Below are 25170 nucleotides of genomic sequence, written 5' to 3'. Positions count from 1 at the left end.
TTCACAATACCCAATGTATCCACCCCCACCTTACTATCCAAATCCAGCAAACCCTACCTCAGAAAATGTTGCACCACCTCCACCACCTACAGAACCAGCAGCCCCGGTTACTCAACCTTCTAGACCTCGCTTAGCCAGTGGGAGCAAGGTCAAGATGACCGACTACATGAAGTTGGGTGCTCCCCAGTATGAAAAAGGGGATGACCCGTTTGTGTATCTTGAGAGGGTCAAGGTGATCACAGATGAGATTGGGGCTGATGATAGTAGAGCCATTCAGATGGCTGGGTTCACACTTAAGTGCAAGAAGGCACGAGAGTGGTTCAAGAATTATGTGAACCCGAAAGTGGATAGCATGTCTTGGGAGGAATTTGCAAACGAGTTTGCAGAATGGGCTTTCCCAGATAGTTCAAGGGAGCTGAAGATGATAGAGTTTGAGCAGTTGAGGCAGACTGATGAGATGGGTGTAGAGGAGTTCACAGACAGATTTTTGGAGTTGTTGCCATTTGCAGGGCAAAACCTTGGCACAGACTAGAAAAGGTCAAGGTGGTATATCATGAAACTCCACTCCAGATATTCCTCCTTGATCCAATCAGCAGATAGGGAGAGCTTACATGCCATAGTGGATATGGCCCGGAAAATGGAGGCCAGTGCCATCGTTCAGGGGACAGTTAAGCAGTCAGTGGCACAGTCTTCTGGTTCTAAGACCCCAGGCTCTTCTTCTTTTAGTGCAGCAGCTTCAGGCAGCAAGAGGTGGAGCAGTACCACCAAGAAGTCGAAGAAGAACAAGTTTTGGAACAAGGTTAAGTCCAGTCTGGGACTAGGGAGTGGCTCAAGCTCTAGTGCGGATAACGCAGTTTGTGCGAAGTGTGGTAGGCCACACAAGGGAGTATGTCGGTTTGGGACGAACGCCTGTTTCAGATGTGGTCAGGAGGGGCATATGGCTCGAGAATGTCCAAGAGCAGTCCCCATGGCTCAGTCCCAGCAGACAGCTTCAGGCAGTGTAGCGTAGCCAGCAGCTCCAGCCATGACTCAGGCCAGTGGCAGAGGCAGAGGGAGAGGGGCAGCCTCTTCTTCAGCGGGTTTCAGAGGTGAAGGTTCATCAGCTCCAGCATGGATCTTCACGATGACTCAACAGGAGGCAGATGCATCTAACACCGTGGTGGCAGGTAACTTAGTCATTGGTTGTTCAGATGTGTATGCCTTGATGGACCCTAGTGCATCTCATTCTTTTATTGCTCCGAGAGCCGTTCAGAGGTTGGGGTTGATGATCTCTGAGTTAGAGTGTCCTCTCTGGGTCAGTGGACCCAAGTGTGACCCATCAGTGGCAGCGTCAGTCTGCCAATGCAGTCCAGTCTTTGTTGAGGGGAGATGCCTTTCCGCCGACCTTGTGGTTCTAGACTTGACAGATTTTGACGTCATTCTAGGGATGGACTGGTTATCTACCCATAGTGCTACCTTGGACTGCAGGGACAAGGTAGTCAGGTTCAGAGGTCAGGATGGGTCAGAGGTAGTCTTCAGAGGAGATAGGAGGGGTACACCTAGAGGTCTGATATCAGCTCTTCAGGCTCGTAGGTTGCTTAGGAGGGGATGTCAGGGGTATTTGGCTCATGTGAGAGAGCTTAGCAGTCAGGTTAGAGAACCCGCCTCGGTGCCAGTGGTTAGAGAGTTTCTAGACGTCTTCCCAGACGAGCTGCCAGGTTTATCACCTGCTAGGGAGATAGAGTTCGAGATAGAATTGATGCCTGGAACCCGACCGATCTCTATCCCTCCCTACAGAATGGCTCCAGCCGAGTTGAAAGAATTGAAAGAACAGTTGCAAGAGCTGGTAGACAAGGGCTTCATCCGACCGAGTACCTCACCTTGGGGTGCTCCAGTCTTATTTTTCAGAAAGAAGGATGGATCCCTTAGACTTTGTATCGACTACAGGCAGTTGAACAAAGTCACTACCAAGAATAAGTACCCATTGCCAAGGATCGACGATCTATTTGACCAGCTAGCTGGAGCAGTTTGTTTCTCCAAAATAGATCTGAGATCGGGGTACCATCAGTTGAGGATCAGAGAAGATGATGTGCCAAAGACAGCTTTCAGGACCAGATATGGGCATTTTGAGTTCCTTGTAATGCCGTTCGGGTTAACCAACGCCCCTGCAGCATTCATGGATCTTATGAACAGAGTGTTTAGCCAGTACCTGGATCACTTCGTTATTGTCTTCATAGATGATATCTTAGTGTATTCCAGGAATGCAGAGGAGCATGCCCATCATCTGCGGTTGGTTTTGCAGACCTTGAGGGAACATGGCTTGTATGCCAAGTTCTCTAAGTGTGAGTTCTGGCTGAGGAGCATTTCGTTCTTGGGGCATGTAGTGTCAGAGAATGGGATAGAGGTGGACCCCAAGAAGACAGAAACTATGGCTAACTGGCCTAGACCCACTTCAGTGACGGAGATTAGGAGTTTCTTGGGTTTGGCAGGTTACTACAGGAGGTTCGTTCAGGACTTCTCGAAAATAGCAGCTCCTCTGACCAGACTAACCAGGAAAAATCAAAAGTTTCTGTGGACCGACTAGTGCGAAGAGAGTTTTGAAGAGCTTAAGAAGAGGTTGACTTCAGCACCAGTTTTAGCTCTGCCATCTAGTGATGAGGACTTTACAGTCTTTTGTGATGCATCCCGTGTGGGACTGGGTTGTGTGCTGACGCAGAATGAGAGGGTGATTGCTTACGCTTCGAGGCAGCTAAAGAAGCATGAGTCGAATTACCCCACACATGACCTTGAGATGGCAGCAGTAATCTTTGCACTCAAAATGTGGAGGCACTACCTCTATGGGGTAAAATGTGAGATCTTTACAGATCATAAAAACCTGCAGTACATCCTGAGTCAAAAGAGATTTGAACGTGAGACAGAGGAGATGGGTGGAGCTGCTGAGTGACTATGATTGCAAGATTCAGTATCATCCGGGTAAGGCGAATGTCGTGGTAGACGCCCTAAGCCGGAAGTCACTAGGCAGTCTATCCCACATCACGGCAGAGAGGAGACTAGTGGTGAAGGAGTTTTACAAGCTCATTGGTGAAGGTCTACAGTTGGAGTTGTCTGGTACAGGTGCTTTGGTAGCCCAGATGAGAGTGGCACCCGTGTTTCTGGAGCAGGTGGCTCAGAAACAGCATGAGGACCCAGAGTTAGTGAAGATTGCCAGGACTGTTCAGTCAGACAAAGACAGTGAGTTCAGATTCGACAACAAGGGGATCCTCCGCTATGGGAGTTGTTTATGTGTACCAGATGACATAGGGCTAAAAGGAGACATTATGAGAGAGGCTCATAATGCAAGATACAGCGTTCACCCCGGAGCCACCAAGATGTATCAAGATCTGAAGAAGGTCTATTGGTGGCCAGCTATGAAGAAAGAAGTGGCACAATTTGTGTCAGCCTGCGAAGTGTGTCAGAGGGTGAAGCTAGAACATCAGAAGCCGGCTGGAATACTTAACCCGCTACCTATTCCAGAGTGGAAATGGGAGAACATAGCTATGGACTTCGTAGTGGGGTTACCGGCGACGTCCAACAGATTAGACTCCATATGGGTGATTGTGGACAGACTCACCAAATCTGCTCACTTCATCCCTGTTAGGAGTGGCTATTCTGTGGACAAGTTGGCGCAGGTGTATGTTGATGAGATCGTCAGGCTGCATGGGGTTCCTGTTTCAATAGTGTCTGATAGAGGGCCCCAGTTCACCTCCAGGTTTTGGCGGAGTCTGCAAAATGCCATAGGTACTAGGTTGGATTTCAGTACTGCCTTCCACCCCCAGACGGACGGACAATCAGAAAGGACCATCCAGACCATAGAGGATATGCTTAGAATGTGTGTGCTGGATTTTGGCGGTTCTTGGAGGCAGCATCTACCTTTGGTGGAGTTTGCCTACAATAACAGCCATCATGCTAGCATCGGGATGGCTCCATATGAAGCTTTATATGGGAGGAAGTGTAGGTCACCTGTTTGCTGGGAGGAAGTTGGAGAAAAGGCCTTGGCAGGGCCTGAGCTAGTAGAGATTACCAACAGGGTAGTACCCGTAATCAGAGAAAGAATCAAGACTGCTGCAAGCAGACATCCGCAGAAGACAGGTAGAGTTTCAGGAGGGGGATCTGGTATTGCTCAAGGTGTCTCCAATGAAAGGGGTGGAAAGGTAAACTGGCTCCACGGTACATCGGACCCTTTGAAGTCTTGCAAAAGATTGGGAATGTGTCGTACAAGCTGGATTTACCTGCTTCAATGGAAAGAATCCATCCGGTTTTCCATGTTTCCATGTTGAGAAAGTTCGTGTCAGATTCGGGCAAGGTTCTTAGTGAGCCTGATGTGGAGATCTAAGAGGATCTCACCTATGTTGAGCAGCCAGTACGGATCATAGACACCCAGATCAGAAAGCTAAGAAACAAGGAAATCTCGATGGTGAAAGTCTTGTGGAACCACCACAATATGGAAGAATGCACTTGGGAGACACGGGAGTCCATGCTCCAGCAATACCCTTATCTTTTCTAAGGTTAGTCTCTTATGTGTATGTTATGTTGTATGCCTTGCATGTGCTAGTTGAGGAACATTCGGGGATGAATGTTCTTAAGGGGGGGAGAATGTAATACCCGGCTAGACTCCGGTATCGGAATTCCTACCGTCCGGTGGAATCTCGGCTGTCAGAGACCTCTAGAAGGGTAAAACCATGTTTTCATAAAATGTTTTAATGTTTTTGATGATTTTAAATGAAAAGGAAAATGAGTTTTTGCATGAAAACAACCTAAGAGGAAAACTCAGGTTCGGCCGCCGAAACTCAAAGTTCGGCCTCCGAACATGCATGCATTTTGGGTGAGCCTTAGGCCCCCGAAGGCATAAGTGAGAGAAGTCCAGGTTCGGCCGCCGAACCTCAAGTTCGGCCACCGAACATGGCATGCATGCGGAGGCACGTTCGGCCCCCGAACGTGGCCTGGCCAGCCACTATAAAAGGGTCCCTTAGCCGAAAACGGGTGAGCTTTTCTCCCCATTATCGGCCAAGGTGAGTTCTCCGCCGTTCCTCACCAATCTTGAGTCTTTTCCTCCAGATCTTTCAAGATTTTCACAAGTTTTTGCTTTCCTTTGAAGATTTTCAAGTTTTAAGCAAGTTTTGGACTTGGAGGCCCAGGGAGCTAAATCTCTCCCAACTCCAAGTTAGATCGCCTCTACTCTCGATCTTCAAGAGGTAAGAGTCGATCTCTAGCTTACATTATGTTTTAAGTAAGTTTTATGAAGATCTTTGGGGTAGAATGCATGTTTAGCTTATAGTTAGGTTTTTGAGTTTATGTTATGTTTTGAGCAATGTATGTTGGATTTGTGTTGCTTGATGTGTTGTAGTTGGGGTTTAAGGTAGTTTGAGACCCCTAGGAGCTTGTATGCATGTTTTGGTTGAGCAAATGCATGATGGCATGAGTTTGAGGCATTTGTGCATGTTTGAACCAAGTTTCTGCCCTTCGGGAGAAACCAGGTTCGGCAGCCGAAAGGACTTTCGGCCGCCGAACCCTCTTGTGGAAGCAGCCTTCGGCTGCCGAAGCTTGCCCCCGAAAGGAGACTTTCGTCTCTGTCTGGGAGTTTCGGCCGCCGAAAGTGCCGCCGAACATGCATGAGTTTCGCCTCTGTTTGGGAGTTTCGGCCGCCGAAGGTGCCGCCGAACCTGCCTGACTTTCGGCTCTGGAGGGACTTCGGCCGCTGAACCTTCCGCCGAAAGTGCCCTGTCCAGCCTTCTTTTACATGTTTTGCATGATTGTTTCATGATGTTTTAGGGGGTTTATGGGGAGTAGTTTAGAGTTATGTTCATGTTTGGTTGGTCCCTCATTTGAGTCCACCTGTGTAGGTTCGGACCCGAGGAACCGAGGACCCCAGCAGTGAGTTCAGCTGCTTCTGAGTCAGTAGAGCTTCAGCTAGAGGTGAGTGGAATAACTGTTATGCTTTTAAATAAATAAACCCGTTTTAGCATGATTCACGCATCATGAATGCCATGAGATATTTTAGGTTGTTTGCATTAGAAATCACGAATATGTTGCATTGCATAATATGTTGATGATGTGGATGAATGTTGAATGATCCTTTAGTCCTCGTATGTTATGATATGATGATAATACGGTACGAAAGACCAGTGAGGCCCATTCTACGCCCCTGGCACTATGTAAGAGAAAGACCAGTGAGGCCCATTCTACGCCCCTGGCATTATGGAATGTTATGTCATGCTATGTTATGATTATGTAAGAGAAAGACTAGTGAGGCCCATTCTACGCCCCTGGCACAGTTGGACCATGTAGAGGACTATTGGTGACAAATTCATCCTTGATGTGATTAGCTGTGATGTGATGCATTTCATGTTATCATATGTTTCAAATGTTTTATTATTCTGCTCACTGGGCTCTAGTAGCTCACCCCTCTCCCAAATTCCCCAGGTTTGCAGGTACGGGTTAGACAAAGAAGTCAAGAAGAGTAATGAAGTCTTATGTATGTAATAGTTAGAATGTGGACATGACAGATTGTATAATGATGTATAGATATGTAATGTAATGATATTAAGGTTAGAAGTGTGCTTGACCATAGTTTATTGCAATCCCTTTTGATGCATGATCTTTGATGTTTTATGAATAAAGATGTTTAGCCAACTCAACACATGTTATGCCACCCATTGGGGGCATTGATGAGATCCCACAGAGGGGTCAAGTTTATAATTATGGCAATGTTCAGTGCATGCACAGGTTGAGTTTAGTGTATGATAGAATGTATGAAAGAAAAGTTTTAAATTTTTATGTATGTTGTTGATCATGTATGGGATTAATCAGGTTCACAGGATGTATGTTAGGCTTGCTACGGGTCCCGGCGGCCTTAAGTCGACCCGGATCCTAGCGCCGGTAGCGGTCCGATTTTCGGGTCGTTACAGGTATGTGATAGATTAAGGTTGGATTATCAATATGAAGAAAAAAATAGTAATAAAATTTTAGAAATTAATGTGTTTATTTTGATGTTTTTTATAGGGGGCAGCTTGCTTAGTTCCTAGATGAGAGTCCTTAGGTAATAGATAATAATCTAATACTCTTTCGAAGGCGGCCTTTGGATAAGTCTATTCATGAGGTAGAGTTCAACTGTGTGGATTTCTAGGTTTGCTTATATGAGTTGCTGCCAATAGCATAGGCTCATATCAACTCTAAGAGAACTGCCCAACTATTTGAGGGTCTTGTGGCTGTTACAGAATTAGATAAGTTTAACGAAGACATTGCATTTTTTGATTCGTGTTCGACATCATATTTTCAAACCTCTCATTTCTTGGTTTTATTTTAAACATAAATTATATAAAGTTTTTCTATTAGGTATAAAAGACTTCCATTTTTCTATTTTATTTGTTGTATTTTATGACATGTCTTTCGATATTATCCGTCATATTTTAAGACAGTGCTTAATCATCTTCCATTCAAATATGAAATATGGTTAGTGACCAAGTTAGTGCTTTATTATGCCTTTTCTCGATATTTGGATGAGTCTATTGGTTCCTATAGGCAATTTGGTATTGTCCCTCTTTTACCTCTAGCCTATTTTTATAGTTTGTTGTCATTACTAGTTTACCTTTAAAGGACTAAGTACAATAAGAGCATGTTATTTGGGGTGAGCATTCGGTCGGTTTGATTCAAAATTGAATCGAACCGAATAAAAGAAATAATCGAATCGAATCGATTTAGTTCGATTCGATTCGGTCGGTTCGATCGATTAACTTGATTTTTAGACTTTTCATTAATTTTTTTATCATTGATTTTTAGTGTTCTAAAATTCAATTGAAGTGTTTTAATCTTAAATTTTACGAATAAAAAATTAATAATCATCATAAAACAATATAAAAATTAAAATTTAATATCTCTAGTCTACTACTATAATAATATGCTCTACTATTTTACAATTTACACATCATATTCATACATGATATAAAATATAGTCTATAGTGCAATATAAATATAAAGAAAGTTACATAATCCAAAAATCTAAAATTACATGATCCGAACTACTGAACGAGCATAAAATTAAACAATAAAGACATTTCTATTTTTGTCATCAAGTCATCAAGTCTCCAACCACTATATTCTTCAAACTTGAATTAATATTTTACCCACAAGCATAAAAAATATTAGAATAGCTACAAAAAATTATCAAAATCAATTCAATAATAACAAGGAAAAAAATATCTACCTTGAAATCATTCCATTTTATATCAATCATCCAAATTGACGGTGTTTTGACTGATTTCATTAGCACTGCTATTTACCTCACAATTTGCAAATGCTGAAAAAATAATTTAATATTTATCAAGCATGAAACATTTAAGCCAATAATAATATAAATTAAATAAGATTCTACTGAACGAGCACAAAATTAAACAATAAAGACATCTCCATTTCTGCCATCAAGTCTCCAACCACTATATTCTTCAAACTTGAACTGATATTTCACCTGCAAGCATAAAAAATATTAGAATAGCTACAAAAAATTGTCAAAATCAATTCAATAATAATAAGAAAAAAAGGATCTATCTTGAAATCATTCCATTTTATATCAACCATCCAAATTGACAGTGTTTTGATTGATTTCATTAGCACTGTTACTTACCTCACAATTTGCAAATGCTGAAAAAAATAAGAGAAAAATAATTTAATATTTATCAAGCATGAAACATTTAAGCCAATAATAATATAAAAAATTAAATAAGATTCTACATATCTTCTTCAAGTCTTTCCATATCTGCTATTTGTTCTTCAATGGACTTATGACAATGAGATTTTTGAAGTCAATCTTGTGCACATATTAAAGCTTCAATAACTTTAGGGGTCAAAGAACTCCTAAAAGGATCAGGTACTCTACACCTAGTACTAAAAGCTGATTCTGATGCAACAGTAGAGATAGGAACTGTTAAAATATCTCTAGCCATATGGGAAAGAATAGGGAACCTATTAGAATTAAGTTTTCACCAAAGTAATATATCAAATTTATCATTCTCATCCACCACTTGAATACTCTCATTAAGATAGTAATATAGATCTGACTTATTTTTAGTTTCTCCAATCTCAATTTTATGTTTCAAAAATTGACTACCCTAATTCATCCTTTGTAACGCCCTGAAAATCAGGACCGCTACCGGCGTTAGGATTCAGGAAAAAACTCATTTCCTTTTACCCTTAAAACATTAAAACATACTAAAATTCTTTAGAAAAACATATCTACTACCCTTCTAGAGGGTTCTGACATCCGAGATGCCACCGGAAAGTAGAATTCCGATGCTGGACTCTAGCCGGGTATTACATCCTTAATCTCTTTTTTGATCCTTCCTCATCCAAATTTTAAGTTGCAATTAAATGTGTATGACCATCATTTATGTTTGCATTTTCATTAGCAAATATTCTCTTATATTCATCAAACAACTCATACACAACTGATTTAATTTTATGTGTTAAATACAAACCATTTTCATTCCCATACACAGCAGAAAGTGCAAAACCCATAAATTCCATCTTATATCTAGGATCCATCGCAACCGCAATATAAATAAATTTGTTCATTTTATCAGGATCTCCCCAATATTTATCAAACTTCACTTGCATCTTCTCACCCATATTTGCCAAAGTTAGGTCATCACTAATTTTTCATTCTTGTGACAAACAATCAACTGAACTAATCTTATCAAAAAAAATATTAGAAGTGACATATCTATAACTTGAACTCTTTAATGTAAGATCAAAAAAATGACTCAAGAAATCTACAATTTTTCTAATATAGTCCCAATCTGAACTCTCAGGCACACCATCACATTCTTTACTAGACACAAGATCAAACTTAAAACATGGATCAATAGTTCCAAATCTATCAAATGCATTTTCAAATTTTTTCGCAGTTCTCAATATCAAGTAGGTTGAATTCCACCTAGTGGAAACATCCAAAGATAAATGACATTTACTTTGAATCCCTTCCATCTCACAACATGATTTGAACTTTTACAATCTAGCAGGAGATTGTCTCACATATCTCACTGCTTCTCTAACCCTTTTTACTGCTTCAATATTTTCTTTCAATCCATCAACCACAACCAAATTAATTATGTGGGCAATACATCTCATATGAAGATATTTGCAATTTAAAATCCCAAATCCCCAACGATTGAATTTCTTTTTTAAATATGTAACAGTCACACCATTTGAACTAGCATTATCCATAGTCACTGTAAATATTCTCTTAATTCCCCAATTAAGTAAACAACTCTCAACAGTCATACCAATATCATCACCCTTATAACTTCCAATTAGATAAAAACTAAGAATTTTTTTATGAAGTGTCCAATTATCATTAATGTATCCATGTGTATGTGGTAATGCAAATTCTCTTACTAGACTTTTGAAAATAACTCTTCAATTTCTTCCTCTCCTCTAAATATAAGTCATAACAATCCCTTAAAATAGTCCAATGGGATGGAATTCAAAACCTAGGCTGTATGCATTCAACCCATCCCTTAAATCCTTCCCCTTCTACAAACATAAATGGCAACTCATCAATAATTGTCATTTTAGTTAACTTACGTCTAGCCACATCTTGATCAAAATGCCAACTACTTAATGTGCATAATTGATAATTTCCCTCTCCTTCTTGTGTACTATAAGAAAGTGGTTGTAAAGACAATTATGATTGTTTAGTAGTCACACTATGGGGGTTTTTTATGCATGCAGACATGTGATGTCTAAGTGTAGATGTGCCATTTTTTTTTAAATCACAATAAAACTCATTTTCACAATAATTACACTTGCCTTTTTGAGTTCCCGTATCATCAGTAAATTTAGCGAAGTGGTCCCATACAACTGATCTTGGCTTCATACTCTTCCTTTTCATTTTGAAAGTTGTCTCGCCAGCTTCAATATTGCTTGAAGCAACTGGAGGTTGTGACGTAGGATTTGATGGTTCTTATTGATCCATCTGTAAATAAATAAATTATAATATTTTATTTTAGCCTAACAGCCAGCTACAATGGACAGTAATAGCAAATAAGTTAATAATAAATTAGTAAATTAACCTCTATCCAAAGAATATTTTATTTTATTTTAATAATAATAAGTTAATAATAATAACAATGGACAGTAACAGTCAACTAGCTAGCAAATAAGTTAATAATAATAATAAATAAATAAATTATAATATTTTATTTTAGCCTAACAACCAACTACAATGGACAGTAACAACAAATAAGTTAATAATAAATTAGTAAACTAACCTCTATCCAAAGATTCCTCCTTAGCCTTTTGTCCAGCAGAAATAACAATTTCAAATGGAAGAGGAGCTAGAGTAGACTAATGCTCATGCTTTGCTACAGCCACATCAGCACAAATGCCTAACAGCCATAAAAGAAACTATCAGTAGAGAAGAAGGGTGCATAAATGTGTCTGCAATTAGAATAGAGCATTTTTTCCCCAAAATAACAAAGCTTGCATAATGAAAAATGAAGTTATCTGTCAGAGGTACAAGAAAGTCAAATTACCAGTGCCTAATAAATTTCATGATACCAGACCGAAAAAATCAACAGACAAGCGACACATTGAATGACAATATTACATGTTAACAACAAAAAAGGCAACAAAAGGGTAATGACTCACTAGTATTAACCAAAAAGAGGGGAAAAATACTATTCAAAGTCAGTACATCATATGCGGATCAGGTAGTTGGGAGATCTATCAAGTCACACACTTCACAGTTCTAACAAATTGTGCAGAATTAATCATCACTTAATGTCACTACATCTAAGTGCCTCATCAAAGAGAGAAGTAGAAACTAAAAGCACGCACTCATTCACTCCCTTAAATAAAAATGGATCAAGTTGATTACTCAGCTGTACAGCTAAGCCCCATTAGCGAGCAAGCCAACATCTCTTCACGACAACTTCCTCCTATAAGGCACATGAAGCACATCTAATTGATGCTCATGCTCTAGGACATCTAATTTCTAATATATATAAAATCAGGACACAACATCATATGGACAGCAGATCTAATGGAACTTGATTTTCAAAATATTTACTTACCTTCTACGGTTGCCTCAAGTTCAACAGCACACGAACAATACAACCAACTGAATTGTGGGCTGGAGGTGCGAGAGATGTAAGACAGCACGACAGCGATGCAGATGTACGACATAAGTCACACAACAGCACATGACAGTAGCGACAAGCGACGGTCGACGCGGCGTCGATGATTACACGGAGAGAGAGACTAGAGAGCGACGGAGGATTGAGGTGAGGAGGGGTCGGCGTCGCTGAGTCACTAATCCGCAACATATAAGCCGAGTGACCTGACGATGGTCAATCAGTCGATGTCGCGGGGAGGAGAGTGGAGGTTGGACGGTGGAAGCGTCGTTGGAAGTGGTGGATGGAGGCACAGGCACTGTGAGTGTGAGGTGAGGGCAGACGGCGTGGAATCTGGAATGGATAGCGTGAATGCATGACTCTGTGGGCTTTGGTAGATGAGAACGAGATGGCTTTTAGATCTAGGGCAAATAAGGAACTATTAAAAATGACGTAGTATTGGTGATTTCGGTTTGGTGCGGTTTAATCAAAATTTTTAGATCTAAAACCGAACCAAACCAAAATCATCGATTTTTTTTAAATTTAAATTCGAACCGAACCGAATAAAAAATAAAACCGAACTAAATTTTTAAAATTAATTAGTTCGGTCGGTTATTTCGATTTAAACCGAATACTACTCACCTCTACATGTTGTGCATGTGGTCCAGGGTATTCCGTGCACTATATAGAGAGCATATTTCTTCATGTACCAAATACTATCACTTTGCTTTTGTTGATTTTTCATAACATGCATTCAAATCTGAGTGATGTTATTGCTCCCTCGCACGTATGATTTGAAGCATTCATTTTTTTAAAAAAGAAGAAGAAGAAGAAGAAGAAGAAGAAGAAGAAGAAGAAGAGAATGAAGAAAGTCAACAAAGTGAGACATGGCCATCTTCTTAACAAATGAAGGATTGCTACTTTCATTTGGCAATTAATGAAGATACCATGTTCATTCTTATAAATGGGTAAGAGCTGAAGCAAAGGATGCATCGATAAATTTCTTCAAATGTTTTCTCTTAGAGAGTTTTTAGAGTATGTTTCTAAAGCTTGTAGCTTTAAGGAAAAATTAAGAGAGAGAAAGTTTTGAAATTATTTTCAAAGAGGGGAGTGATAAAAACAGTGAGAAAATATTTTAGGTGTTTTCAGAAATACTTTAAGTGCCATTATTTTTTGGATAGATCTTACTTGTAATATTTCTCTTTTTATCTACTATTTTTAAATAGTGGAAGAATTATTTAGAACCTGCCCCGTGGATGTAGCCTAAAATTAAGGGTGAACCGTATTAAAATTCTTGTGTGCCATGTATTTTTTTCTACAATTTTTATTTTTCCTATTTAATGTGGTGTTTTCCCAATAAGAGATATTAGAGTTTGTTCCTATCCGAAGTACTATAAAAATGAAAGTAAGGATAAGCAAGATGATCAACTTAAATAATATAAACTACCACAAATGGAGAAACAAGATATAAGATCTCCTATTTGTAATAAAATTGCATTTATTGACATCTCCATAACTAAATTCAAGAGCAACAATGAGGAATGGGAATATGGGCACCAATAAGTGTGCAACTTCATCTGACAGTTTGAAAGATAATGTTTTTAATCATATTTATGTGAAGATGTATCCCCAATCCCTATAGAATAAACTCGACGAGTTATACATATTAAAACTCAATAATAACAAATCATTTTATTTTATAAAACTTATGAACTTGAAATATCGAAAAAGCACTTCTATAGCAAATCACCTAAATAAGATGCAAGAGTACATGGATCAATTGTTAGAAATGGGCATGAAAGATAATAATGAGATGCTCACTCTTATGTTGCTTGTTTCCTTACCAGAGTCTTGGGAAACTTTGAAGGTTCCACTCATAAACTCCATACTTAAAGGTACAATAAGGGCAAATTATGTGAAAAGTGAAATTTTTGAATGAAGAGTTGTAATGGAGATCACAGAGTTATGCTTCTTCATCTCAGTCAAAGATTCTAATTATATAATCTAGATGAAAAAGCCAATCTAGAAGTCCATAGCCTAAAGATAAGAGCATAGAAAAGTCAAACAAGTATGCCAATATAGAGTGTCATCACCGGAGGAAAAAGGTCATATCAAAAGATTTCATTGGAAGCTCAAAAAGGAGCAGGAGACAATAAAGGCAAACAAGTAAAGAATGATGACATCAATGATGATGAACGTGCAAGTGCCCTTGATGAATTCAATATAGTTTATAATAAAGACATTGTCAGTCTTGCAACTAATAAAACCAGTTGGGTAATTGATAGTGATGCAACTATTCATGCAACTTTTTGGAGGTAATTTTTCTCATCTTACACATTAAGAGATTTTAGTATTATTAAGAATGAGAAATGAAAATATACTCAAAGTTATTGGCAAAGGAGATGTCTACTTGATGATAGTGAATGGGACGAGATTAGCTCTTGGAGATGTCAAGCATATCCCTGGTCTTTCCATATCCGTCATAACATATCATACTCGAGGGTTAATGGGTCATCCAACATCCATTCACATCAACAGTAAATTATACAATGCATCATATTCGTGAATTCTAATGCAAACAACCTAATACATATACATGGCATTCATGATGCATGAGCATGCTTAAACAGTTTGATTTCTTTAAAAAATAATAGATCGGTTCAGTTCTACTCACCTCTGGTTGACGCTCGCCTAACACTGACGCAGTTATTTCACTACAGGCCTCTACGGTCTTCTAGATTCGATCCTACACAGATGGACTCTAATGAGGGACCAAACATAACTATTACAAGACTCTAAACAACTCCCTAAAACCCTCCCTAAAACATACCAAAGCATGCATACAAAACAAGCAGAAGAAAGCTGGGCAAGGGACTTTCGGCGGCAAGTTCGATGGCCGAAGGTCCCTCACAGATCCGAAAGTCGGGGACTTTCGGGGGCAGGTTCGGCGGCCTAAACCCTACATAGATCCGAAGGTTGGAACTTTCGGAGGCGGGTTAGACGGCCAAAAGGCTGCCTCCATAAGCAGGTTCGGTAGCCGAACTTGGGTTCTCCAGCAAGGCAGAACCCGATTCTACCCTATGCCACCAAACACTCCGATCCTCACACCCAACTACTCATAAACACTCATACTCCCTCAACATGCATAAGGGACATAAAAACTAGCCTATTCTCCATCAAGCAATAATAAAAATAACACAAGAGAAAACATTCATTATCAACTTAACTCAGACCCTAAAACTTTAGATTTTCCATGCATTGACAACCCTTAACCCCTTCTTAAAACTTATTTAAAACATAGGAAAAGCAAAGATCTAAACTTACCTCTTGGAGATCGAAAGGTAGCAGCAACCCAAACTTGGAGATGAGAGAAAATCAATCTCCAGAAGTCTTCAAGGTTTAAAACTTAGATTCAAACTCAAATCTTCAAAAACAAGGAAAAACTCATAAATTTTCTGAGAAAATTTAAGGAAAAACAACAAGAGCAATAAAAGGGAGGGCAAGGACTCACTTTTAGCCCGAAAATGAGAGAGAAAGCAACAAGAGTAATAAAAGGGAGGGCAATGACTCACCTCTACCCGAAAATAGAGAGAAAGCTCTCTCATTTTTGGGAAGAAGGCCTCTTATAGGTGGCTGGAGAAACCACCTTCGGCGGCCGAACAGGAACCACCTTTGGCGGCCTGGAGGAGCCTCCTTCGGCGGGCGAACTTGAAGGTTCGTCGGCCAAACCTAGGGTTTACTCGAAAAATTTTCCTTTTTCTTTCCTTAACCCAAAATTCAAAAATTCAAATTCATTTTATGAAAACCTTAATTTTACTCTTCTAAGAGATTCCAGCCTCTAGATTCCGGATTCCAACGGGGATTTCGTCAGAAGATTTAGAATTTTGACGCCAGAATTTTAGCCGGGTATTACAAATATATTCTCAGATAGCAAATAGAAACACATTAAAGCTTCACTAGCGCTGGTCAAAACAAGTAGATAATGTCTAATATTACATTATATCTTTTAATGGGTTTGGATCTGTAAAACGAGTAAATCATCAGTTAATTTAGTAGAAAAAATCTTTGATACTTAAGTCAGTATAGTCTTGAAGGTGTGATCAGTGAAAAGAGTCAATAATGAGATTTGATGCATACCTAAAAGTTGTGCATGTTTATACATATTGGAAATCCAATTCTGATAAGGCTTGAAGATTGTGATAGAGTTCTAATAACAAAGACACCATGTTCGAGCATCTAGATCTCCTATTTTGTAGGAGTTGTATTTGAATTAGGACTTAGCCCGAGGTTTCAGAAATGATGCCTTGTTTATTTTAGATTTCAGTCCATCAGGTATCCGACCTTTCAATATTTAGACTTTTAGGTTTCATACTTTCAAGTTTTAGACTTTTGGGCTTTGAGTTTATATATGGGTTCCATAATATTAGTCCCCCCTTGAGTTTGTGAACCTTTAGGTTAGCTTTTTTTTACAGGAACTAATAACTAAATGAGTTATTTCAGCATTTCAGAATGATTTGACTAAGGCATTTCGGTTTTTGAGAATGACTTGACTAAGCAAGACATTTCAAATTTCGAAATGGCCTGAAAAGGCTAAGCGAGCCATTTTGATCTTTGAGCTAAGATGCTTATATCGTTCCTTGTGCTTCTACCTTTCAGCATTTTAGCCTTTCTTCATTTTGACCTTTCAATATTTTGATCTTTTTTCATTTCAGCCTTCCAACATTTCAACATTTTCACTTCTCAGTATTTACGTCTTTTAGTATTTGGCCTTTCGGCATTTTGGCCTTTATCCTTTTTTGCCATTTCACATTGTGGCCTTTCATCACTTTTTACCTATCGATATTTCGGCATTTCAGCCTTTCGATTTATGGTCTTTCATTTAAGTGGACAAAAAGCTGCCTAAAAGTGAGATGAAGGTCACTTAAGGTAAGCGAAAAATAGACTAAGTGGGTGAAAGGTTGTCAAAAAGTGGATAAAATATTATCTAAGATGGAAAAAATTCATCTAAATGATTTAAAAACCACCTAAAAATGAACAAAATGTCGCCTAAAGTGGGCAAAAAGCTGCTTAAGGATGAGTAGAAAGCTGCTTGTAAATGAGCAAAATATCACCTAGATTAGGCAGAAAGCCATCTAAAGGTGGACAAGAAGTCGCTAAAATGGGCAAAGTGTCATCTAAAGTGGGTAGAATATCATCTAAGAGTAGATAAAAAGTCGCATAAGGATAGGCAAAATGTCACCTAAGTATTTTTCAGAGTAGTATAGAATTTGTTTGAAACTTTTATGCTTTATTGATATCTTCGAAAGTCTAAATTTGTATGAAGCTTAAAAAGAAAAATTTATAAAAAGAAATTAAAGTTTAGTGTTCTACCATTTTTACTAGTGGAATTTGTATTGAAGATTTGCTTTCATCCAATAGTGTGTAACTTTAGAATTTTATCATGATTTCTCTGAAAAGCCGTCCTCTCTGACACTTTGAAACAAATTGTCATCCTTCTTTTCCTGCCTTTAGTGCCTGCTTTTCATTATCCAAGTGGATATATTTCTAAGCTCTCTTTATTTGGTGATGGAAATCTCTTATTGAATTTTTTAATTAGAGACTCGATGAACCTAGTGTTTCGATAACCCTTCTTGATGGCTCCATAGGTAGTTTTATGGTTCATGTTATCGATTTGGATAGTTTCAATACTAGACTTGTCCGTATAACTTTTTAGGGTCTCCAAGTCTCCTTATCTTATTTTCTATAGATCAAAAGATAATTTTTTTAGGAGTAATGCAGGTGATGAATCGTCATTTGAAGGCATAAGCCAACTCCTTAAAGTCATGAATGGACTTAGTGGGCAGGTTTGGTGCTATTTTTGTGCTAAGCCAATAAGGGTTGAACGAAAGATCTGATAAAGGATTAGGCCACTAACATTCTAGTAGAGCATGATTGAATGAAAATTGTCAAGATGGTAACGAGGATTTGTCTTCTTATCATACTTTCTAAGGAAGGCAACTTGAATTTTGGAAGACAAGTCTCAACTAATATCTTAGGTGAGAGTGGAGAAACATCTTTTATTTTAAAATCATCATCCAATTGTTCTTTTTGAATTTTCTTGATGGCATCCAGTTGACTCTTATCGCTAGTTCGGGCTTTTGTTCCTTCGATTTCTTTATTTTTGTTTGACTTCTCGAGAACATCATCTATGTTCTCTTTTGCATTCAGATTCTGGTTTTCTTGTGGAATACTAGCACCTTTGTGTTTTTTCAAAAGTTCTGTCAATAATTTTAACTTTTTAAGGAGCTACTCGCGGGTTGATGATTCATCTTTATGCAGGTTCTCAACTGATATAGATCCAATAGGGCAGATTTATAATAATGGTGTGAAGCAACCTTATATTATTCAAATGAGTTTAAAAGGAGTTCAAAATCATATTCATATGATCCAAATACACTTAGGGCGTGCTTCAATTCATATGGGGTAGATTTAGTGCAACACTTGGAATTATAGGCTTAAGAAGCATAATTAAGCCTATGAGCCAAAGCTACATAAAGGAAAGCCTAAAGTGAAGATCAAGGAAGGTTTTTGTGAAGATTCAAGTCCATTGGGCCTAATTAAAATGTATAAAAGTCCATCAAACCAAGTTGGTAGATTTGAAGAAATATGTGCAATGCATGTGCAATTTAAGGAGTATGTACAAGTCATATGCACAACTCATGGGCAGCTTCAGGGGATATATTATACATGTTATTTGGGTCTTGTATTTTGTAAGCCCATTTATTTGGGTTAGGTTTATATTATTTTATTTGTTTTAGTATTGCTAGTTTAGTTGTTTGGTTTTAGTTTTTGGGCCTTAGTGTACCACCCCCTTGCTATGAGCTATTAAATTTGGCCAGCCTTGTTTGGGCACTTTAAGGATTCGGTGGATTTACCCCAAATGAGTCAGAGTATCGATGGGATCCCGACAATGGAACCAAATGATGTTGTCAAAAGTAATCTGAATGTAACTTGGCATTCTGCAAAAGGAAAGGGTGAGGTGGATGGCGCCTAATGGCAACGACTCCGATGCTCAAGTCAATGAGTTTTCAAGAAGGATGAGTGTAAAGAAAACTTAAACTTAAAGATTTGAGTCTTAGAATGTGTACCTTGAACACTGTATCTGTTTTGCTTTTATACTATAATAAGATAAGATTAGTTACTGATTTTCTTGAGAATCCGACTAGTACCGATTAGTGGATAAAAGATCTCGTGATTGTAGGTATAATGAAGATATGTTGTGTAAAACTTTTAATCGGTAACAAGATGATTTGAGAGGCTCGAACAACTACATGATGCGAGCCTGTTGCCAAACTGAATGCCATTCATCCAATCAACCAGGTCTTTTCTTTAATAGGTTAGTCTAAGCGACTAAGAGTCGTAGTTTATAAGAATTGTGTCATGTGGTCCAATCGTATATTGATAACACATTATTCATTTTGGGCGATCATCAAATCATATAAGATATGACAGTAGGAGTTCATTTTTTTCAATTACAAAACTAGGGTATTAACTTAAGAGAGTAAGCTTTGATACTCTCTTTGTCATATAAAATCGTCTAATTTTATGATTTCAAAATATAATTTATTTATTAATTTACTTGTTAAACTCATATTTAATATGCATTAAAAATAAAATTACTTAATTCTAAAACTAATTTATTAATTTGAGTTGTTTAATTTTAATATATTAATATAAATATATAATATATTATAAAAAAACCAAATAATATTTATTACTTTCAAGTACACTAGCTATATTCTTAATCAATATAACAATAAAACTAATTTTATTTTTCTGGATAAAAAAACTAATTTTTATACGATCTAAAAAGCATACCGTATAAATTATGTTCTTTAATATATATGATTAAATAATATTTAAATAATTATTAATATTTAATTTTATTATATAACTAATTACTCACTATTTTTATTGTAAAAAAAAAATTCAGATATTTGGACCAAATTTGAAATTTTCTTTTGGAGTGGGAGACCAGTTTTTAATATTGTAAGGATCTTGTTATTTTTGGACCTTGTATTTGTATTTATGGGATGAAATCTACACTTTCTGTTGGCCGAAAAAGAAAACCGAAAATTAACCCAAATTGAAGCGTTTCTTAATTATAAGCCGTTGGATTAAACATATTTTGCATCCCTGCCGTCCATTTCAAGCTATAAGTACACGTGGTTCCACCACTGCAGTTTCTTTCGATGATTCCATTTTCTTCGTCTAACCCTAACCAAACAGCCGGCGCCACTCCTGAATTGCTCGACCTTCATCTCTCCATGCATGACAGCCACCGCATCACAACATTCCGTAGCTTCGTTTCTCTTTCTCACTGCTCTCTGCCGCCCCACTTCCCAACGCTCAAATTACTCCCTAACCCTTTCTCATATTCACCTCCCAGTTTTAAAAGAGTAATTCAGATCCTAGACGGCAATCCTTTTCTTACTTCTTCTTCTTATCTTTTCAATCGAAAAATCCATGTAATTAACAAGGTAGCAGCAATACATTCCTTTTTTCGAAGATAGCAGCAATACAGCGTCTCTACAATCAGCCAGTCTACTTTTGTAAGTTTTCCAGTAATTTCAACTTTTTGCCAGGTTAATTATACAGTATTTGCCTTCTTTTACCATCGATCCTTTTTCTCTTCTTTATTATTCTAATTTCTTGCGTTGGGTAATTGGTAGATTTCTTTATTATCTCAAAGTGAATAGAAGCTAATGATCTTTTCCCATTTATTCAAAGAAAAAAGAATTTTTTTTCCCTTTACTTTGTTTGCGTATTATCTTGTCATGGTGGGAGGCATATAGATTTGCCATGCATTATCAATTTACATCAGGAAAATATTCACCTATCAGCTTTCTAGTGATGAATAAATATAAGCACTGTTTCAAATGATGTATATCAATGCAAGGCAATTCCTTTTTGTTTTAGCTTTCTTTTCTTACAAAGAGATTGTTTCTGCAGGATTTACCAGCTCTGATGCAAGTGGATCAGAAAGAAACTAGTATTGTTTCAAGGGATGATGTCCAAAATGGCGAATTTTTACAGTCACAATCCATAATCTACTGCTCTAAGGTTTGAAATAACTTGACACCTTCATAAATTTGTTCTATTGTGTCTTTTAATGAAAATTGAAAAGTACTTTGTCTTATGGTTATGGTTTTCAAGCTCATTGTTTATGTATCGGCTTTTAACAGTAGTTGCTTTGCATTTTGGAAGAAAATAGATCCTAATAAATTCACGCTGGCATTTTGTAACCTGTGCAGAAGCTTCAAGATGATCTACACTTGTTGGGACTCAAAATCAAGCAGCATGAGAATAATGTAAAATTTCTGAAAAATGAGAAAAATAAATTAGAAGACTCCATTCTTGACTTGCAAGGTATACTTATTTTCTTATTCTCTATGGTACTTACTAAAATTTCAGAAGAATCAAAACTAATTAAGTCAGGTACATACATTCCTTATGGACGAAGTTACATCCAAAGATATCATACAATTATCTTCTAAATAGAGTCATTGTATCATGTTTTCAATTTTCGAATTCAATCTAGCCTTGTCACAGTTGCTGATCATCAAAACATCAATGATTGACTCTCCAGATACCATAGGACCTTCTTGATTGCTTCAGGCCCCATTTCCACAGTGCCTGAATGTTTTGAATTTATTTTATTTATATAAATAAATATTATAGTTGGTCATGGATGTTTCTCCAATATAAGCACCAAATAATGTGGATACAAATAGTACCATTCCTGTTAAAAAAAACAATAAAAAACGAATTTAATCTCAACTTTATGTGATGGTTTTTTTTTTTTTTTGGGTGAAAAGTTGTATTGAATTCAGAACCCTTTTTTCTGTGAAGTTATCTTTTTATTTTCCTATATAGGCATGTTGCATTTATCCCCCACATTTTCTCTACTAACCAATTTTCTCTCAGTTGTTCTTGGTAAGTATCATTCTGCGACCCAGCCTAACATTGAAAATGATCACCACCCCTCCAATCAGAGTGAGGAGAAAACCGTAGAACAGATTCTACGGCATGAAAAATCTGCTGCAGGCATCATTTGCCAGCTGAGATTGCGCCATGGCACTCATGCTTCTCATCTTTCATTGACCAAGGACGTCCTTGGCATAGTTGCTACACTTGGCAGGGTAGATGATGTTAACCTTAGCAGGTCAGTTGGTATTTACATGTTACATGCTATCAATGTTTCACAAATTGTTGATTTTGCTCTCCTTCAACCTCTTGTTGGATGTTGATTGGCAGTTTTTCCTGTGAAATACCCATTCTATTGTGTTACTTAATGAAATAGAATAACTGAATTTGTTGTTGACATAAGTATATTGTGCTTGATTTCTGAAAATAGGTGGTGGATTTAGGTTCTTTCAAATTGCAACAAGAGATATCAAACTAGTTTTAGGTCTAAATGAATGCAATGAACTCCCTATTTTCTGTCCTGCTGATGTTTTATCTTAACTAAGGGGCAGTTTGATAATTCAATTGTTACTTGTAATCCTGTATGCACCATTCTTGTTGTACTTTTTCTTATTCTTTCTTGATTGCAGGATTCTTTCAGAGTACTTGGGAGTAGAGACTATGCTGGCAATTGTCTGTAAGACTTATGAAGGTGTTAGAGCTCTTGAAACATATGAAGAAGAGGGCCACATAAATAATGGCTCTGGTCTTCATGGCCTTGGTGCTTCTATTGGGAGGGCTTTGGGTGGTCGATATCTTGTCATTTGTCTTGAAAATTTAAGGCATGAATCTCTTGTGTTGTCTTTTTCAACCTAGAATTTAAGTTTGTAAAAATTCCAAAAGCATTTTTTTTCCTCCTCTTGTAGACCTTTTTCCGGTGAATTTGTGGCCGATGATCCACAAAGGAGGCTTGATCTTCTAAAGCCAAAATTGCCCAATGGGGAGTGTCCACCCGGATTTGTTGGTTTTGCTGTAAATATGATCAATGTGGATTGTACAAACTTGTTTTATGTCACATCTAGTGGACATGGCCTCCGTGAGACTTTATTTTATAAGCTGTTCTCTCGTCTGCAAGTTTACAAAAGTAGGGAAGACATGTTCCATGCCCTTCCTTGTATAAGTGATGGAGCCATTTCATTGGATGGAGGGATGATTAAGGCTACTGGTCTTTTTTCCCTGGGCAATTGGTAAGCAGTATTTAAGTCTATTTTCATCAAGTGTCTGTACTTTGTACGTGAAAATATGTCTTCGGCATTCATGTGAATCAAAAACCTTATGTAAGGATTTCTCTGAATCTTAATAGATTGTAAGTTGTGTAATTGAGTTAATGCCATCTTACTAGTAGGCGATCCTGAAGTAATGTCTGGCCTCCAATGTTCAACTCATGATTTTTCCATGCATCATCATGTATAACACATCACATAATTCTTATATAGATTTATGAATTATTAATTGAATTATAATAATTTTTTTCACATGTTACCTGGGATAATTGTCCTTTGAGGTTTTAGAATTTTTAACTTTATGTCACATCTTACAAGTGGGTAACATGTTTTTCACTGGATTCTACCTTCAATTGTTCAATTTTTATTTTTTTTATGCATATTGTTTTTTTCATGGGGTTTATCTTTGTTCTGGAAATTGTTACTCTGTAGGAATGATGTGGATGTAAGATTCCCCAAACCTTCTGTGGCTTCAAACATACCTGACAACTACAGTGAAACTGAGAAGCAGCTCACTGAGATGAAATGGAAAAAGGACAAAATGCTGGACGATATTAAGCGAGAACAAGCACTTCTGAATGCTGCAAAGTACAATTTTGAGAGGAAGAAGGAAGAGTTTGTTAAGTTTCTAGCTGAAAGCTCAGCATATGCAACACAGGTAATACCTTTAATTTATCAGAATCATCAATAATTGACATCTTACTCTAGAAATAACTTTCATGAAGTATAGCATAGTATACAATGAATAGATATTGATAATAAAATTCTATTGAAGTAGCATCTTTAGTAACGTGAAAATTCTCATATCTAAATCTATTTCCTTTTTCTTCCCTGTCCTTTTGGGAGTGACATTTGTATTGTCTTTGTATGAGTTTAATGACACAAGTTATGTGCGATTTATGCATGTCTAAGTTAGTTGTTTGGTCTGACAAGGATAAAAAATAGTATCGTATGTCACCTCTAGATGTACTAAATGCAAAATGTTGAAAAATTTAGGGTGATTTCTACCTGCTTTGACTAGTTGTGATTATTTGGAACTATTCTTGTTCTAAACATTAGATTGCAATCTAATTCATTTTATTCATATAGTTGCATTTCCCAGAAGTTGTATATAATATGGTTCTCATTTATAGTTTTTGATATATAATGGCAGCATCAGATGCAAGCTTGACATGAAAGATTCAACCCCAGATGACATTTAGATGGAAGAAATTCTTTTTTGAAAGGTAGGAACTCAAATGACACTGGCAGTGTCAACTCATGTTGGAGTTTTTTTTCTCTGAACTCTTTCTATTTCTGGGTTTGGATGAACATTTTTCATTTTCTGATATGAATTGATTCTGGAAATTCAGTGTCCTGAAACACAACTTGTTAGAAGCATCTCTTTGATGCTGACATGCTCGTGGAAAAGCTCTAGTACAAGATTTTCCAACCAGGACACAGAAAGTTCATTTAGTATCAATTTTAGTCTTCTTTTTCCTTTGTTTTCGTCTCTCGACTAGATTGCATATACATGTAAGAATCTAAAGCTGTTAATTTTGCAACATTCTTGCAGCAACAGTTTCATAATCAACAAGTATGTTTATAATCCTGAGTTTGCAGTTTCAATTTTAAATTTGGATGTTTGATTAATCTAGTTTGTTGATCTGACAATGCATAATAAATTTGAAGAGTGGAAGTTGATTAGCTATCAACCACGTGTGTGGCTGGTTCAATCTGATTTCTGGCGATGGCTATGGCGATGGGCAATGGTGTGATCTTCTTGTTGACGAGTTGATCAAACATGAATCTTTGTTAATAATTATAGTTGTTTTATCAGT

The 25170-nt window shown here is 37.5% G+C and overlaps 1 protein-coding gene across 2 annotated transcripts; it reads left to right on the top strand.

The window, feature by feature from the left end:
- Nucleotides 1-20332: 20332 nt before the first annotated feature.
- LOC110624933 (protein DEFECTIVE IN MERISTEM SILENCING 3) lies at nt 20333-24938 on the top strand. 2 transcript variants are annotated; one of them, XR_002489495.2, is made up of 9 exons: nt 20333-20713; nt 21114-21224; nt 21416-21530; nt 22089-22326; nt 22718-22909; nt 22994-23314; nt 23783-24008; nt 24504-24576; nt 24703-24938. XR_002489495.2 is itself a non-coding variant. In XM_021770406.2 (8 exons), exons 2-8 carry the CDS (start codon nt 21129-21131, stop codon nt 24519-24521), a joined length of 1206 nt encoding a protein of 401 aa, XP_021626098.1. In that variant the 5' UTR covers nt 20334-20713; nt 21114-21128; the 3' UTR covers nt 24522-24938. The 2 variants fall into 2 exon arrangements, 1 of the variants encoding a protein (XP_021626098.1); XM_021770406.2 differs by having other exon boundaries at nt 20334-20713; nt 24504-24938.
- Nucleotides 24939-25170: the final 232 nt, after the last annotated feature.

The sequence above is a fragment of the Manihot esculenta genome, chromosome 10 (assembly GCF_001659605.2).
Source record: "Manihot esculenta cultivar AM560-2 chromosome 10, M.esculenta_v8, whole genome shotgun sequence".
NCBI classification, from domain to species: domain Eukaryota; kingdom Viridiplantae; phylum Streptophyta; class Magnoliopsida; order Malpighiales; family Euphorbiaceae; genus Manihot; species Manihot esculenta.
Note: the sequence above shows the minus strand (reverse complement) of the source record. Positions and strands in the feature narration are given on the sequence as shown.